Here is a 16,322-nt window from a genome sequence, read left to right as displayed (position 1 = left end):
AGACAACATGGGTATTGCACAGGTGCGCCTTAGGCTGGCCACAATAAAAGGCCACTCGAAAATGTGCAAGAAATGTGAGAGAAATAGGCCTTTTGTGTATATAGAGAAAGTCTTAGATCTTGGAGTTCAGCTCATGATGAATGGTGAATGGTGATGAAACATTTAGTTTTTTTCTGCATTTGCTCATTTAGGCCATTTATTTATTTTTCATTACATCCCAGTTTATGGAGGTCTGATCCTGACAAATTCAGAAATAAATACATAAATAAATAAATGCTCAATAAATAAATAAGAATCCGATTAAATGCACTAAAAAATAAATAAATAAATGTAAGCAGTAATTAAATTATACAAGGAGACATAAATGTATATATCTATTTTAATGAGCTTCTTTATTTATTCACCTTTGTAATAATTACCTTATTTATTTATTGTCTGTTCTAATCTTCAACTTTATTTATTAATTACTTAGAGGCTGTGTCTCAAGGGGTGAACTTGAGGAGAAAGCTTGTTGATGTGTGCAGGTAGAGCAGGCCTAGAGCTCTCCTGTCTGACTGGTCCACCAATAGGAGAGAAGTTCACACCTTGAGACACAGCGCCTCCTCATTTGCATAATGAGGCAGAAATGCATAGAGAAATGTAAAAAGGACAGGCAGAAATAAATACCATTGGGGAAATAAATAGGGTAGAAAATGTAACGGAAGAATAAAACAGACAGACAGAAAAATATTAAACACACGCATAATAATACATTTAAAAAAGAAGTAATTAATAAATAAAGTTGAAGATTAGAACAGACAATAAATAAATAAGGTAATTATTACAAAGGTGAATAAATAAAGAAGCTAATTAAAATATATATACATTTATGTCTCCTTGTGCAGTTTAATTACTGCTTACATTTATTTATATACTTTATTTTATTGTGCGTTTAATCGGATGCTTATTTATTTATTGAGCATTTATTTATTTCTGTATTTATTTCTGAATTTGTCAGTATCAGTCCTCCATACAAGTTTAGTAAAACATTATTACCCTATTAATTTTTATTTCATTCCCTGTTAATTGCTGTTTTTATTTGTTCCTGTTTTCTCATTAAATTATTTCTGTCCCTACATATTATTTCCCAATGTAGTCATTTTGTTATCCATTTAACTACTTATTCCTCTCTGTCTTTACAATTTCCTATTTATTTATTTGCATTTTTTCAGTATTAATACACTGCTCAAAAAATAAAGGGAACACTTAAACAACACAATGTAACTCCAAGTCAATCACACTCCTGTGAAATCAAACTGTCCACTTAGGAAGCAACACTGATTGACAATCAATTTCACATGCTGTTGTGCAAATGGAACAGACAACAGGTGGAAATTATAGGCAATTAGCAAGACACCCCCAATAAAGGAGGAGTTAAAGGAGGGTTCTGCAGGTGGTGACCACAGACCACTTCTCAGTTCCTGTGCTTCCTGGCTGATGTTTTGGTCACTTTTGAATGCTGGCAGTGCTTTCACTCTAGTGGTAGCATGAGACGGAGTCTACAACCCACACAAGTGGCTCAGGTAGTGCAGCTCATCCAGGATGGCACATCAATGCGAGCTGTGGCAACAAGGTTTGCTGTGTCTGTCAGCGTAGTGTCCAGAGCACGGAGGCGCTACCAGGAGACAGGCCAGTACATCAGGAGACGTGGAGGAGGCCGTTGGAGGGCAACAACCCAGCAGCAGGACCGCTACCTCCACCTTTGTGCAAGGAGGAGCAGGAGGAGCACTGCCAGAGCCCTGCAAAATGACCTCCAGCAGGCCACAAATGTGCATGTGTCTGCTCAAACTCCATGAGGGTGGTACGAGGGCCCGACGTCCACAGGCGGGGGTTGTGCTTACAGCCCAACACCGTGCAGGATGTTTGGCATTTGCCAGAGAACACCAAGATTGGCAAATTCGCCACTGGCGCCCTGTGCTCTTCACAGATGAAAGCAGGTTCACACTGAGCACACGTGACAGACGTGACAGAGTCTGGAGACGCCGTGGAGAACGTTCTGCTGCCTGCAACATCCTCCAGCATGACCGGTTTGGCGGTGGGTCAGTAATGGTGCGGGGTGGCATTTCTTTGGGGGGCCGCACAGCCCTCCATGTGCTCGCCAGAGGTAGCCTGACTGCCATTAGGAACCGAGATGAGATCCTCAGACCCCTTGTGAGACCATATGCTGGTGCGGTTGGCCCTGGGTTCCTCCTAATGCAAGACAATGCTAGACCTCATGTGGCTGGAGTGTGTCAGCAGTTCCTGCAAGAGGAAGGCATTGATGCTATGGACCGGCCCGCCCGTTCCCCAGACCTGAATCCAATTGAGCACATCTGGGACATCATGTCTCGCTCCATCCACCAACGCCACGTTGCACCACAGACTGTCCGGGAGTTGGCGGATGCTTTAGTCCAGGTCTGGGAGGAGGTCCCTCAGGAGACCATCCGCCTCATCAGGAGCCCAGGCGTTGTAGGGAGGTCATACAGGCACGTGGAGGCCACACACACTACTGAGCCTCATTTTGACTTGTTTTAAGGACATTACATCAAAGTTGGATTGGCCTGTAATGTGGTTTTCCACTTTGATTTTGAGTGGGACTCCAAATCCAGACCTCCATGGGTTGATAAATTTGATTTCCATTGATCATTTTTGTGTGATTTTGTTGTCAGCACATTCAGCTATGTAAAGAAAGGAGTATTTAATGAGATTATTTCATTTATTCAGATCTAGGATGTGTTATTTTAGTGTTCCCTTTATTTTTTTGAGCAGTGTATGTCCCTGCATATTGGCTTGGCTATATATATGCATGTTCCTGCATATTTACCAAAAAATACATTTCACCATTAATTTCCTTATTATTTTTTCATTTATTTAGTTTGAAATTATACTATTCATATTTTATGTATTTATATTAACTTGATCCATTTTCTACATTTGTTTAATTGTACCAATTAATATTTATACTACTTCTAAATATTAATTTTGCATCGATTTGTTCCATGAATAAATATAATTTACCACATACATTTTTTCTACTTTATAATGAGATGTATTGCCTTGACATTTAAAGCATCTATTGTGCACATTTATTTACTTATGAGCCCTTCGAGCACCTGTTAAGCATTGCTTAACTTTTTCAGAAACCACCTTAATCAAACAATTAACTCTTCACATTGTACTCAATAATATAATCTAATACAGTGAAAACTTCAGAAAGAGAATAATTCCTCTTTCTCTCTCCCAGTGATCAGTTTTTGTTTTCTATTTCAACTTTTTTTCTCAGTTTGCTTTTGGGCTTCTCAACATCTGGTTTTAATAACTGCTCACCCAGAGGTTTGCCATGTTTTGTTCCTGAATCTCACAGCACTATTCTATCAAGATATGCAGGAAAACATTCGCTCACCATAACAAACCTTTCTGTGGTTATTTATCTTGAAATCATTATCAATTATTGAAATGTGGAGTTCATATTTACTTTAAAATACACTCAGAAGTACTGTATCTAACAGAAAATGAACTAATTATTATATAAATCACCCTGATGAGTTTTATGCATATATATCTCAGATGCTAACTTTCATTACTGTCTGTATATTTGTTTTTTTCCTTGCAGGGCAACAGTCCTGAAGCAAATACACTTACTGTTAAACATTTCAATGAACTATACAAACATTTCCTGGTAATGGTCCAATCATGCTGTCTCTTAAAAGCAAATAAAATTCCAGACATCTTCAATTATTAACCAAATCGATTTATTATGCATGAACAAATCCCTTCCTGCCTCTGTCACGCAGACACGCGCACACACACACACACCCAACATTTAAATACATGACGTGGTGGGAATTCGGCATAGCTCACTTTGTTGTTGCACATGCTTTAATAAAATGATAGATATATTTACAGGATAAGCAACGTCTCCGAAGGAAAAAATTCGCAAGAACAGCTCCCGGTCCCGCCCTGCAGCACTTTGCAACGCTCCTCTTTTTTATTTTTTTTTTTGGAACTTCACCCATGTTTAAAAAGCAGTTCAGAACTGAGAGGAGAGAAAACAAAGAAAAACAAAAAAAAAACAAACAACACAAACCATGGGGGTTTTGGCCAATATGACATAGCATTATACATATATGGAGTTCATCAACTACATAAATATGGCAGTAACACTGAGTAATTCATACGGTCTATTTACAAAGTTTGTGAAGTGGGGAAATATTACAGTCTGTGTGTGGACGACTGACAGAACGTATGCCTTCTTTAAAGTCTGGGGGACCGAGTCTAAGAAAAACCCACACCTCCATCCCTCCACTCGCCTCCTCTGTTAGAACGGTCAGGACTGACACAACAAACAAAATAAGGCACAATTAATACTTGGACCATTTTCTGGGGAATCTACAGACTTGCAGCTGGCTTGTGAGGCATGTAAACAATTGAGTCGATTGATTAGGACTGCCTTGTCACCTTTCCCTTTGTATTCCCGATCAGTGATTCAGTCCGTCCGATGTGATTCAAAACAGGATTCATATGGCAAAGACCTTTAACCCCCCCCCCAAACCTTCCCTCCCGCTCTCCCTCCCTCTATACTATTCAACAAATACAATCACATGGTGACAAACAAAGAAAACTAGTAGTGCATACACTACAAACACAACAGCAAAATGCGACGCCCCGCCAATTTCCACAGCGCTGCCCTCTCAACATGGGGGGGATATTTGAACGGAAAACAGAAATGACTGATTGATGAGCTGTCCGAAGCTGAAGCAGTTTCAGTCGCGATGTGACTTAAACCAAAGATAAAAGAGCGAGAAATCCGTTTCCCCATCCTGATCCACTGATCAGCTCTGACCAATGCGCTTCTCTGACTACCTCTGACCAACCTCCACACAGCGTTCAGCGGCGACCACGTTGACCACGCTTTTCCCCACCCTGGAGAAATGACTAAAATATTTTGTGGTTTTGTTTCAAATACACCTAATGGCACGACCCCCGTTAAGACGTGTTTTCTGTCGTTAAAAAAAGCCCTCGGCGAAGGTCGGTGGTAGTCTTCGCAGGATGAAGCGGGAGGGATGTCTGGGCGTCGAGACTTGAGTCCTGCCCTTCCAGAACAGCCACGGCACCGGACAGATTAAGGGAGGTGAAGAGTTTTGGGGAATGGGGGCAGGAGAAAGGAGTGGCAGGGAGATCAAGGGGCAGGACGAGGATGTGTGGGGGTTTGGGCGGTCTGTCGCAGCTGTTTGGAGCTCCTGGCTTTGGTCGATGTGATGGAACCGCTCAGTCGTGTTTCAGGTGGTCCTTAATGTCCTCCTCGTCCGTGTACTCCGACGGTTCGTCTCCAGGCTTCAGCAACCTCCCGACGTAGTCATATTTTTCTGGAAGAAAAATCGATAAAATCTTGCGTTAAAAGGCGACGATCACAAAGGCTTCAACTTAAACCATTAGTCAATTAATCATTGTGTCAATCAAAACAAAAATTAAGCAGCAACAATTTAGATAGATAGATTAGATGAAGCAAAATGACAATATACAGTACTGTGCAAAAGTTAATATGTCTATTAGATAGCTAGATAGATGATTTTTAAAGGTTGATTAAACAATGATAGTTTGGAACAGGAGAAAGCCAGTAGCCGATTAAGAGGTTACCCTAAACCTGTGACGACCCTTTGCCTTCAAACAGTATCAATTCTTGTAGGTACACTTGCACAAAGTCAGGGATTTTGTAGGCATATCATCAAGTGTACGATTCAACAATTATACCAAACTGGTTCTAATGATCACCAACTGGCATGTCGATTAATCGTTTCAGCTCAACTTATATAGTAGTAATTTGAATATCTTCAGTCGGACAAAATATGACATTTGAAAACATCACCTTCGGTTCTGGGTAATCGTGATGGATATTCTTTTTTTTTTTTTTTTTTTTTTTTTACATTTTTCCAGACATTTTTAGGCAAAAAACCCCCAAACAAACAAAGAAGAACACATCCAATAGATTATTTTCGACATCGATTATTCTGCTGATTATTTATTTCCTTGATTAATAAAATCATTATAAATTCCCCGACAGGACAACCAGAACTTTGTAAGTAAAACGTGAACTGAGTCTGTTTATATATTGCTTTGATGGTTGATTTCAGAAAGAAAAAATATGCACAGTAGTGCACCCCGTTTGAATTGTGGCCTGACTGTCACATATGATGTTTGACAATTTAAAAAATAATTATGTCCGTCAAGAAAGTCTCAGTTTGTCGTAAAACAGTAAAGTAACATTTTGTTTTGTGTGAAACGACTGAATGAACTACATCTCTCGTCTCGCACAATACACATCACCGACGTATTAGCGCTGTAATGCTAAGATAACTTTCACTGCATGCTTGCTACAAGCTACGTAACTTAATGTAATGTTCTAGGGCTGCAACTAACGACTATTTTGATAGTCGATTAATCTTTCGTTTATTGAAACGAATAATCGACTACTCGGATTGTGAATCGTAAAATTACACAATGCGTCTCATTTAACTATCAGCTTTTAAATTGAACTTGAGGTTGTTTTAGGCATGTGCTAATCAGTCACGACAATAAAATAAATACTGCTTTCAAAAACGCATCTTTTAATGAACCCCATGTTGACGGAGCAGTTTACATGCCGGTACTGCAACACACCGGGACAAACTGACACTACGTACAAAGAAAGGAATAACGTCATGCAATACATATTTGACGAATAAACAGGGGGGTCAACTATTACGATTCTGTAGTAGACAGCACTTCACAACGTTTATATGTTTTCCCCTAAGTCAACAACTCACAAAACTGGAGTTTGGTGCAGTTACCCATCGCCTCGCGCACAGACAGGAGAACCGTTTTCTCTGCTTTAGAAAGTATGAAATTGTCCGGTGTTGTCTAATCTTGTGCACTCTGCAGCAACACGTTCTCCAGCTGGGAACGTCGTCATGAGCGATGCATCGTTTGTGATTGTAAAGTCAGGGCACATCTAGAATGTGAACGTGACCGTTGTGTCTCATAATTGTATGCTACTCTCAGCGCCATTACCAATCCATAAATCAAACTGACCAAGGGAAACTGTATAGAAAACATTACAGCTCATAACGTGAAGTAACACGGCTTTAACGTGAAGCTAGCTCGCTAACTAGCTTACCAATACGAGTCTTCATCGTCCACAGAGCAACAACATTACGTGCCTCCTCTTCAGATGCTCCGGTGTTTCCAGGAAAGCTCAGCTTTGCAGACACTGCAGTTAACAACCTTTCTGGCTGAGTGAAGAGTGAATTGCTGCCACACTTTGGAGGTTTTAGGCTGTTCACATAACTTTACTCCGTTAAGCTGACGGTGCCTTACGGCCCGATGACGTCATGAACGAATCGATTATTAAATTTGTTGGCAACGAATTTAATAATCGATTTTCATTGACTACGTCGATTATTTGTTGCACCCCTACTATGTTCCATGTATAAGTATCCCTCACCTGATGTGTTCATCACATCATCTATAGCTCTTTGATGTTCGCTTCAGTCAATGAGAGAAACAGTTATGACGCCATATTTGCAACGTTTGGGTGTGTGGCCTGTTTAATTACTGATTTTCACAGTCTTATAACTTCAACAGTTCTACGACAAAATTTGACTTTCTTGATTTGCAAAATTATCTTTTAAAAAGGAACAAAACATCTTGTGTGTAATTCAGGGCAGGACTCAAAAAGGATTAAAAAAAAAATTTGTTTCTGGTCATAGACTAACATACATATGTTTTCCAAAATAAGGTCCCATGCTGGTCCACCAGAAGTTGATGGACGTAGGTGCTCTATAACAATATTTAGAGCTTCAATGATTAGTTGATTAACCAACTGGCAGAATGTTAACCGGCAAATATTTTGATAAAAGCAAAAACGTCTTATGTGTCCAGGTCTCGAATGTAGACCATTTTCTAGTCTTGTTGAACAATTAACAGAGAAAATATTCTTCAGATTAGTACCCCAGCTGGAAAGTGACAAGTGTCTTTTCCCGGACTTGTTTCAGCTCTGCATCCTTTCCCCACAAAAAGAAACGAGTAAATTTGCCCTGAGTTTTGGTCCAAGACACCAGGAACCAGTGTGGTAAACAACATGCTGTGAGTAATTTCCTTTTATCTTCTTACATGATTTAAGCAGTCACTATTTGGGGACGCCAACTTCCAAAGCTGCCCAGTGCAGCTTTAAATGCGTTACTTGCATCAAGCTGAGTTGTTATTAAAGTTAGCAGAGGCCTGGCATTACTGTACAAAATTAGACACCCAGGATTCAAAAAGGAAATGAAACACTAGCTTTGAGTTTGACAGATTATAACAGGATCATTTTCACTTTAAGAACAGAATCATTTGACATGCTGACGTAAAAAAATTTCTGAAATAAGGCCACAGTTTGCTTCCAGTTTCAATGTTTCCTGTGGTAACGGTTTTTCAGCAGATGTGGTGGCAGAGGATATATTTAGTTTGGGTTCATTGCATGTCTGTCCGAGTGTACTCCAAAGTTGGCTTCAACTGCATATTTCAGAAATAAGATTTTTTAAAGAACTTAAACGATCAATCAGTCGATTATTTTGATATTGGATGGATTGGATTGTGGATAGATTATTTTATACAAAATTTCTTATTCTTAGCCTTATAATAAACTCCGTTTGGGTTGAAAAAAATTATTATGACTGCACTATATTGGAAATAACTGACATTGCATTTTTTAAAAAGAATTAAGCACCCTAGAATTATTGGGGTCATTTTTTAGGGAAAAATGCACAAAAAATAAATAAGCTGAAAATTTTATTTTAGTGTGAAGACTTTTTTGTTCAATCTATCCTTTTTTTGAGCAAACATATTTTAAACAAAATGATAAAAATAAAAGAGCATCTATACAACAGCCCCCTCAGTTTTCTTTTTGCAACATCATCATTTTAGACCACAACAATCACAAAGAAAGCAAAATCCTGCAGGGACTGTTTAAAGATGCCATATTCCTTTGGAAACTTGCAGACTATTACACGCCTTGCTCTTGGAGTGATCTTTGTTGTTCGACCACATGTATGGAGGTTAGCAAAGGTCTTCAGCTTCCTCCATTTGTACACAGTCTGTCTGACTGGATTGGTGGAGTTCAAACTCTTTAGAGATGGTTTTGTAAACTATTCCAGCCTGATGAGCAGTAAAAAGTCTTTTTCTGTGATTCTGAAAGCAAAGGTTCAAATACTTTTGCCACTTGTGGATATGCAATATTGGATCATTTTACTGAATGAATAAATGAGCAAGTATAATATTTGTGTCTCATTTGTTAAATGCAGTTCTTTTGATCTACTTTGTGCAGAAATATAGAAAATTCTAAAAGGTTCCCAAAATTTCGAGCGCCAATTTACTATCATTTTCCATTATAAATTATATATGTTACATATATCTGCTGATTATTTTCTCAATTAATGGTCACAAAATAGTAAAAATGCTAGTCACTTTTTCTCAGAGTTCTTGATGAAAGAGAAAAGGCTCCAATGCTCAAACAGGCGAGGGTGGAACCAGAGCCCTCCTCTGGTTCCACCCTCGCCTGTGGCATTTGGCATTTTTACTAAAACGCTGAATCACCTCAGCTCTAGTCATCAGCTTCGGCCTACATTTTCAAGAACTTTATAAATTCAGAGTTTCTTACACAATTCTAGATCAATGTTTCCCAGAGCTTTCTACAAAACGTGTTAAGAAGTTCCACTTTTTTGTTTTGAGTTTAAATGCGTAAACAGTATTGTAGAGTTGGGTTTGAGCAGATGATTGCCCGATTGTTGAATGTAACAAATTCCTTGTGTTGTTTTCTCATTTTGGCTCTACCTGCAAATCTGTTGTTTGTGTTTTACCCTGTTAATACTGATCTGACCTTTGCAAATAAACTACACAGCTGGAACAGTGACATTCAATTCTGGCTTTGAAAACAAACTGAAAAAGGAAAGATTTGTCTGCATAAGTTGTATAGGCACTGAAACCACTTATTAAAATATTTGTTTTATTTTGATATTGATTATTAACTGGAAATTTTCGATACTTTTAAATGCAGTTAAATGTTGTTTCTCGAGCATTAATGTTTACAATAGCAAAGACACTATATAAAAACTCAAAATCTGACATCACAATCCTGAGTGATGTATAGAAAGAATAAAAACTCTGTATCAGTCCCTCCTCAGGGGTGCTTGTATAAAACAGAATGAGAGTGAGGACAGAGATGATTAAATTAACCCTTTCTACATGTTTACCTTACACACAGGTGTACTGATATAGTAATGTTTTTTTTACTCGCGAAGGTTTTATTGCACATACTTACAGTTACGAGCGAAGCTGTTGTCAACTCGAGTAGTTTGGAGCTGACTTAACCCTCACCGTCTCCACTTCTTAAATGATGCACAATGAAAGCTTCGAGTACTAAAATCATTGTTAGCTACAGCCCTAAATATTTGCTTTATAAAGTGACGTTGCTGTTGTAAACATTGTAAACGTTGCTGCTCTGTAAACAACATTTAGATGTATTTAAAATATTGAATTCCAATCCTATAATTATTTAAAAACAACCAGGCAGCTAATATACACGTCAAATTTTTCAAACTGTAATACAACATACAAAAGCAGCAGATGCTCTCGCAGATGTTTACGAGCACAAAAAAAGGGCAGAAGTTGTGACTTGTGATGGCATTTTGGATACAGAGGCACAGGCGATGGATGCATCTGAAATCAGAGCCTAATCAATATCTGAGGAGCATTTTCTCTGGTTGAAAACATCAGGAAACAAGCCTACCCATGAACTGCATCTCCCACTCCCTCACGCTCTCCATCTGTACAGCATTGAGGTCCGACAAGTCGTCGTACTCGTCCCTCAGGGCATCTTTCTCCAGGCAGAAGGTGGCCAGGCCTCTCGAGGCATCCCGACCCGCGAAAATGCCGTAAGGACCATCTGAGGAAAAAACACAGTAGATTTTTCCTTTATCATCAACTCCCACAGGTTAACAATCACTCTGACTGAGAGTCTTTTCTTTTTCTAAAAATGATTTCAAAGCTCACCACTGATTTTTGGGACCAGTCATGAGCCAGAGGACACACAACTCCATTTCCTACCTGGTTTGGGCTGACAGTCTGTACTTTCAAGGTTTCACCCTGCAGGTTTAAAAGCCCGTGTTTGAGTAGTTTGGGATTTAGAGAGCAGATTTTTTTTCCCTACCATGTCATGAAAATGCTGTTTTCAGGCACATCGTTTGTGTGAGCTTGGAATTTTAATTTATTTTTTTCTGTCAAAGAACACACCGCACTGTTTGTTTCTCAATAAATGGATCCAACCCCGGGCACCGAAAGTTATCTCTCTCTCTCTCTCTCCTGCATTTCCTGTCTTTCTGGGCAGCTGTCTGTATCCAATAAAGGCAAACATGCACCCAAAAACAAGATGACCCAAACTAGAAAGTGTCTTTTAAAGTTACAGACAAACAGGTGGTTAAAAACTGTACAAACAAAAAGGTTCCAGTAAAGCAAAAAGGCAGTAAACTCAGACCTATCATGTGACCGCTGCTTCACATTAAAAGCCTTTCAGATCTGCCAATAATTAAACCTCTTGAACGCAGCGCAGATACAGGGAGTTCAGAGAAGGACTTCTGGCTCCAGAAAAAAAAAATTATAAATCAGACATGCTTTTCTTTTTCTGAAAAACTGTTGTTGATAGTGACTAAGCAGAATTATGTTGTTGTTATTAGAGCTGGAAGACATATTAATATGGAAGCAAGGTGAAATGTGAAATTGTGAAACAATAAAGAATGCATTTTAGTTCAATAAAGCTGCAGCAGTTAGTCCAATTAATCTATTAGCCGATCAATTTGATTAAATCAGCAAATATTTTGATTTGTAATTAATCAGTTTGGTAATATTTCAAGCAGAAATGCCAAACTTTCACTGGTTCCAGCTGCTCTGATGTGATGATTTGTTTCTTTTCACTGACACCAGTAGAGTTGAAGTAGATTATTTGTATAAGACATTTCAACAACAAGTGCTTTACGTAAAACAGAAATGCATTAAGAAAAGACATAAAATAAACAAAGAGACGAGAAACATCAGTCCAATATAACTTTTACGGGGGCTATAATCCAGACACATCAGAGTAAACTGAAAAAAATCTTTGGATTTCAGACTGACTTCCAAAAATAATAAGCACATTGAACACATAACCTTCGGCTGCAGGCATGTAGCACACTAAATGACAAATCAAGGAAATAACGGGAAAATAATCAATATTAAAAAAGGTAGTTAGTTGCAGGCCTAAGTTAAATAATAACATTTCTGAATTTAGAGGTTTCCAGTTGAGTAAAAATCTGCAACGAATGATTTTACCTGCTTAGCATTGGAATCCAAACGTCTCCTGTTTCTTAGATAATATTGCCTTACTAATAATAAATACTTAATAACATACTGTCTAATAAAACTTTTTAATATGATTGTATAACATTAAAAATCAAATAAGTCTTTGACATTCATGGTCCGCAATGTCTTGTTTTGGCTTCTTATGAACTGACAGCAACAAACTAATATCAGCTGATATAGACACAAGCGGATTTATCAGCCTATATGAATAAAATGTTGCTTCAACTCAAATACCATCACGTTATCAACAGGGAAGAACGGCTTTGATACGCCACATCAGTGTCATTAGAAAATATAGTTTTCCTGCTGAGTTTTTAGCGTCACAGCAATGAGTGGCACACGTTAAGACATACAGATTTTATATTTGGGGGAAAACAGTGCAGGTAAGAACTGTATCCAGTAATGGCAGATAGCCTGAGTTAGAGAGGAATCTATATCAGGGGGAGAGAAAGTTTCGTCAGTGCATCATTCATTCAGACATATGTTTCTGTCCAATTTTGAACAGCTCTGTTTGTTAATTCAAATTAATATTTAAGCTAAACTGTCTTCATGATACAAAGTCAGTATTGCGTTAGTAGAGGATATTACAAAGGACACAGTCTTAAAATGATGCGTGTTATCCTCAGGCATTTCAAGTTATCCAATTGATATTCAGCCTCTATTATAAATTTTGTAAACAACGGCCCGGGGAATTTCCTTGAAGTTTTCTTCCAGAAGAACATCATCTGCTTAGCATGTGAAAACTCTGCAGGCCCTCGGGTTTCCTTTTTTTTTTTTTTTTTTTAAAGTTGTGCAACAGAAAGAAAAAAGTCAAATACTCCATGAAGCAAAAAAAGCCTTATCACTTCCAAGATTAGATGTGCTCATACCGTGCATAAGAACACAAGAACAAGCATTTCAAAGATAAAACTGCATATCCCACTTCACAGTTAAGTAGCATGACTAGAACAGCAACACACTCATGTTTTTATTTTTGTGTCTATTATTAGAATCACATTGGGCTTTGTTTATGTCCTGAATCGTGACTCACAACAATCAGGTGATCACCTGTGCGAGCCCAATTCTACTATACTCTACAGACTTAAAGTCCAAATGAAAACTGGCAGTGAGGCTCGACACAATTTGTGAAAAGGCTCTGGGAAAAGTTTACAAAATTAATGGCGATTGAATCTTCTTCTTCTGAAGTTATTGACAGTGCAGGCCCAAGCTGTTAACTGGAGCTGAAGTGATTAATCGATTAGTCAACCGAAAGAATATTAATCCTTACTGAGCCAGATTTACGCCTGAATAATGTCTGAAAAACCTGAGTGTATCAGCTGTAAATGACAGCTGCAGCTGGACCCTCCTCTAACCATCAGTACAGGACAGTAACTGACTATTATTTATAAGCTTTATGTTTGATTAATCTTCAGGTCTATAAAGTGGCAAAATAATGACAAACGCACATGTTCGCTGAGTCCCAGGTGCTTGTCTCGGCTGAACATCAGCGAAAAACAAAAGTATTCAATTTACAAGGGCAGAAGAGCAGCACACTTTCCCTTTCCAGTAGCTGGATCCTGAAAATGTTTATTTAGTTAGTCATAACTGACTCTAATCCATTACCAAAGTAGACATAACCTTTTAGTAGAAATAACTTTTCGGTCAAGTGACATAAACATTGATCACCTAGCTGTCCCCTGAGATGAACACCAGCTGGACAAGTTCAGGTATGGCCCTGCCAACTGCAGCATGGCTCTTAAACTGTGTGTTATAATTTTGGTGAGCTGGACAGATTCAGCTACTTGGCTCGGCCCTGGCGGTGTGGGGTAACGTTAGCAGACTGCTGGGAATGTGTTTGAATAATAATAGTTTATTACAGAGTTGATGGGTGAGGCAGCCAGGAGGCCAGAAAAAATGTTGAGTAGCAGCTAGCCTTGGCTTTCTTAAATATAAACGATATATCATGGGGACTGAAACATGCTTTGAGTAAAGAAAATAAAGAAATGTTAATACTTGCTCTTCATAGTTCATAGTTACAATTAAAAAGTGCATGTATATAACATTATATATGTTATCTGTGTGGCCTCAGGTGCTGCAAACGTCTTTTCTGCATCACACTAGCATCTACATGAGCAAATATAGCAAGATTAATATCCTTTAAGATATAAAACATTTGTGCAAAATCCATAATGTCCCTACAAGGTGGGACCCATCACTATAAACAAGCTGCTGCTCCAGACCAGACACCCCGACAGTGCAGTCTGTGTGCACGTCAACAAGCTAAAAGGCTACCGTTAGCAAGCTAGCTGGTTACAAACGTGCCTTTAAGTGAGAAGAACTTTGACCAAAAAAAAAAAAAAAAGTTTCGCAGGTTTAGTGTACGTGGATAGAAAGTTCAGGCGTGTTTAAACGTCACCACAACAGGCACGACACGAAACGCTATGCTAGTTAGCTAACAGCTAGCATCCCATTGAGAAACACAAAGCCAAAGAGCTAACAGGTTAAGCTAACACCACAACCGTTTGCGCCCAAATTTTTTGTTCAGGTCAGGACAACTCACCACAAGCGGGGACGTGTCAACTAACTCTCCAAGCTGTCAATTTGTGAGTCTACCCGCCGCCCGCTCACCTTTCCCGTAAAACTTTTTCCCGCTGGTCACGTCGAAGATCTTCATGTTGACAGCCATCAGGATGCGGGGGTTCTGGAGTCCGTCGTACTCCCGCAGCTGCTCCAGAGTGAAGTCCCGTCTCCTCATCTTGGGAAGCGCCGAGGCCTCGTCGCCCTGGGCCGCGTCGCAGACGAGCCGCCTGCCCCACCGCCGGTACACCACCAGACAGACCGCCACTACCAGAACCAAAATACTGATATTCAGCAACATCCCGCCGAGGCTGAACCCGTCCGACTCATCCGCTGCCCCCTGCCCGCCGCTTGTGTCAACTGGTCCGCTCGAACTGTCTCCATCGTCCGCCATACTGCTCGGTTAGCGCCTACCCGGAGCAGCCAGATGCTGCGTTCAGGTTCTGTCGGGAATAGCGGAAACCACTAGTTGAGCGAGCGAGCGAGCGATCCGATCCCGTACCGTTACATTGTATTCTTGGGGTGCAGTGTAAAACTGTCCAGCCTGTGGCAAAATACAGGCATGCAAACGAACGATTACTTCCACTATCAGTTGTCCCCCCCCCCCCCATTAATCGATTAATCAATTAATCATTTTGTCTGCAGAATGTCAACAAATAGCCCATTAAAGTCCAAAATCCAAATGGCATTTATTAACCATCTTCTTTCTTTGGATTTACTTTCATAGAAAAACAGTAAAAATTCACAAAATGTATAATTTAAGTGAATTAATCGATTATCAAAATGGCCAGATAGCAAACGTATTGTCCTTCAAATGTCAAAAATGTTGCTAAAGCTGCATGTACTCCTTAGCATTTATAAAAATCCCTACTACTAAAATGGACAGACGTTTATTTATAACACAAACACATTATAAAAACAGTATTTTATTTCAAGAGACAGGCTAACATAAGCATGTTTTTTAAGCTTTAAAACTCTGGGTCCTCCATTTCCCATAATGCAACAATCCCTTATTAAACCACTGGCTGTTTTTTCCTGTTCAGTTTGTAGTTTAATGGATTTTAAATCAGATAGGCATATCTGATAATAAGTTTCATTGTATTTTTTTATTGCATCATTTTGCATTTTTGTAAAAAAAAAAGTAAAGTAAAACAAAAAACAGTGTAAAACATTTTTCTTTTAAAATATATAATAAAATCACGGATGTTGAGACATTAAGGAAAAAAATTCAGTTACATAAAAATAAGTAAAGTTTGTTTAAAGAGTAATTAAGAGGAAAATTTAAAGAAATGACAATATGTGACGCAAACACATACAGATCAGAAAATAACAATTTTAGGTTT

The 16,322-nt window shown here is 38.9% G+C and overlaps 1 protein-coding gene across 1 annotated transcript; it reads right to left on the bottom strand.

Moving 5' to 3' along the window:
• Positions 1–3,748: 3,748 nt before the first annotated feature.
• On the bottom strand, positions 3,749–15,494 carry pgrmc2 (progesterone receptor membrane component 2). The gene is made up of 3 exons (XM_038728639.1): positions 15,031–15,494; positions 10,820–10,975; positions 3,749–5,384 (listed from the first exon to the last, which is right to left on the bottom strand). The coding sequence occupies exons 1-3, from the start codon at positions 15,371–15,373 to the stop codon at positions 5,287–5,289; spliced, it is 597 nt and encodes a 198-aa protein (XP_038584567.1). The 5' UTR covers positions 15,374–15,494; the 3' UTR covers positions 3,749–5,286.
• Positions 15,495–16,322: the final 828 nt, after the last annotated feature.

The sequence above is a fragment of the Micropterus salmoides genome, unplaced genomic scaffold (assembly GCF_014851395.1).
Source record: "Micropterus salmoides isolate LMB-PRFRI ecotype aquatic unplaced genomic scaffold, ASM1485139v1 Ms_hic_scaffold_19, whole genome shotgun sequence".
In the NCBI taxonomy this organism is placed as follows: Eukaryota; Metazoa; Chordata; class Actinopteri; order Centrarchiformes; family Centrarchidae; genus Micropterus; species Micropterus salmoides.
This window is presented reverse-complemented; position numbering and strand designations above follow the sequence as displayed.

Excerpts from the sequence above, each read along its gene's own strand:
- pgrmc2 (XM_038728639.1), bottom strand. The coding sequence starts at position 15,373 with ATGGCGGACGATGGAGACAGTTCGAGCGGACCAGTTGACACAAGCGGC. Across the intron at positions 10,976-15,030 it reads GAAAAAGTTTTACGGGAAAG|ATGGTCCTTACGGCATTTTC; the intron begins GTGAGCGGGCGG and ends TTTTTTCCTCAG. Across the intron at positions 5,385-10,819 it reads GTGGGAGATGCAGTTCATGG|AAAAATATGACTACGTCGGG; the intron begins GTAGGCTTGTTT and ends TTTTTCTTCCAG.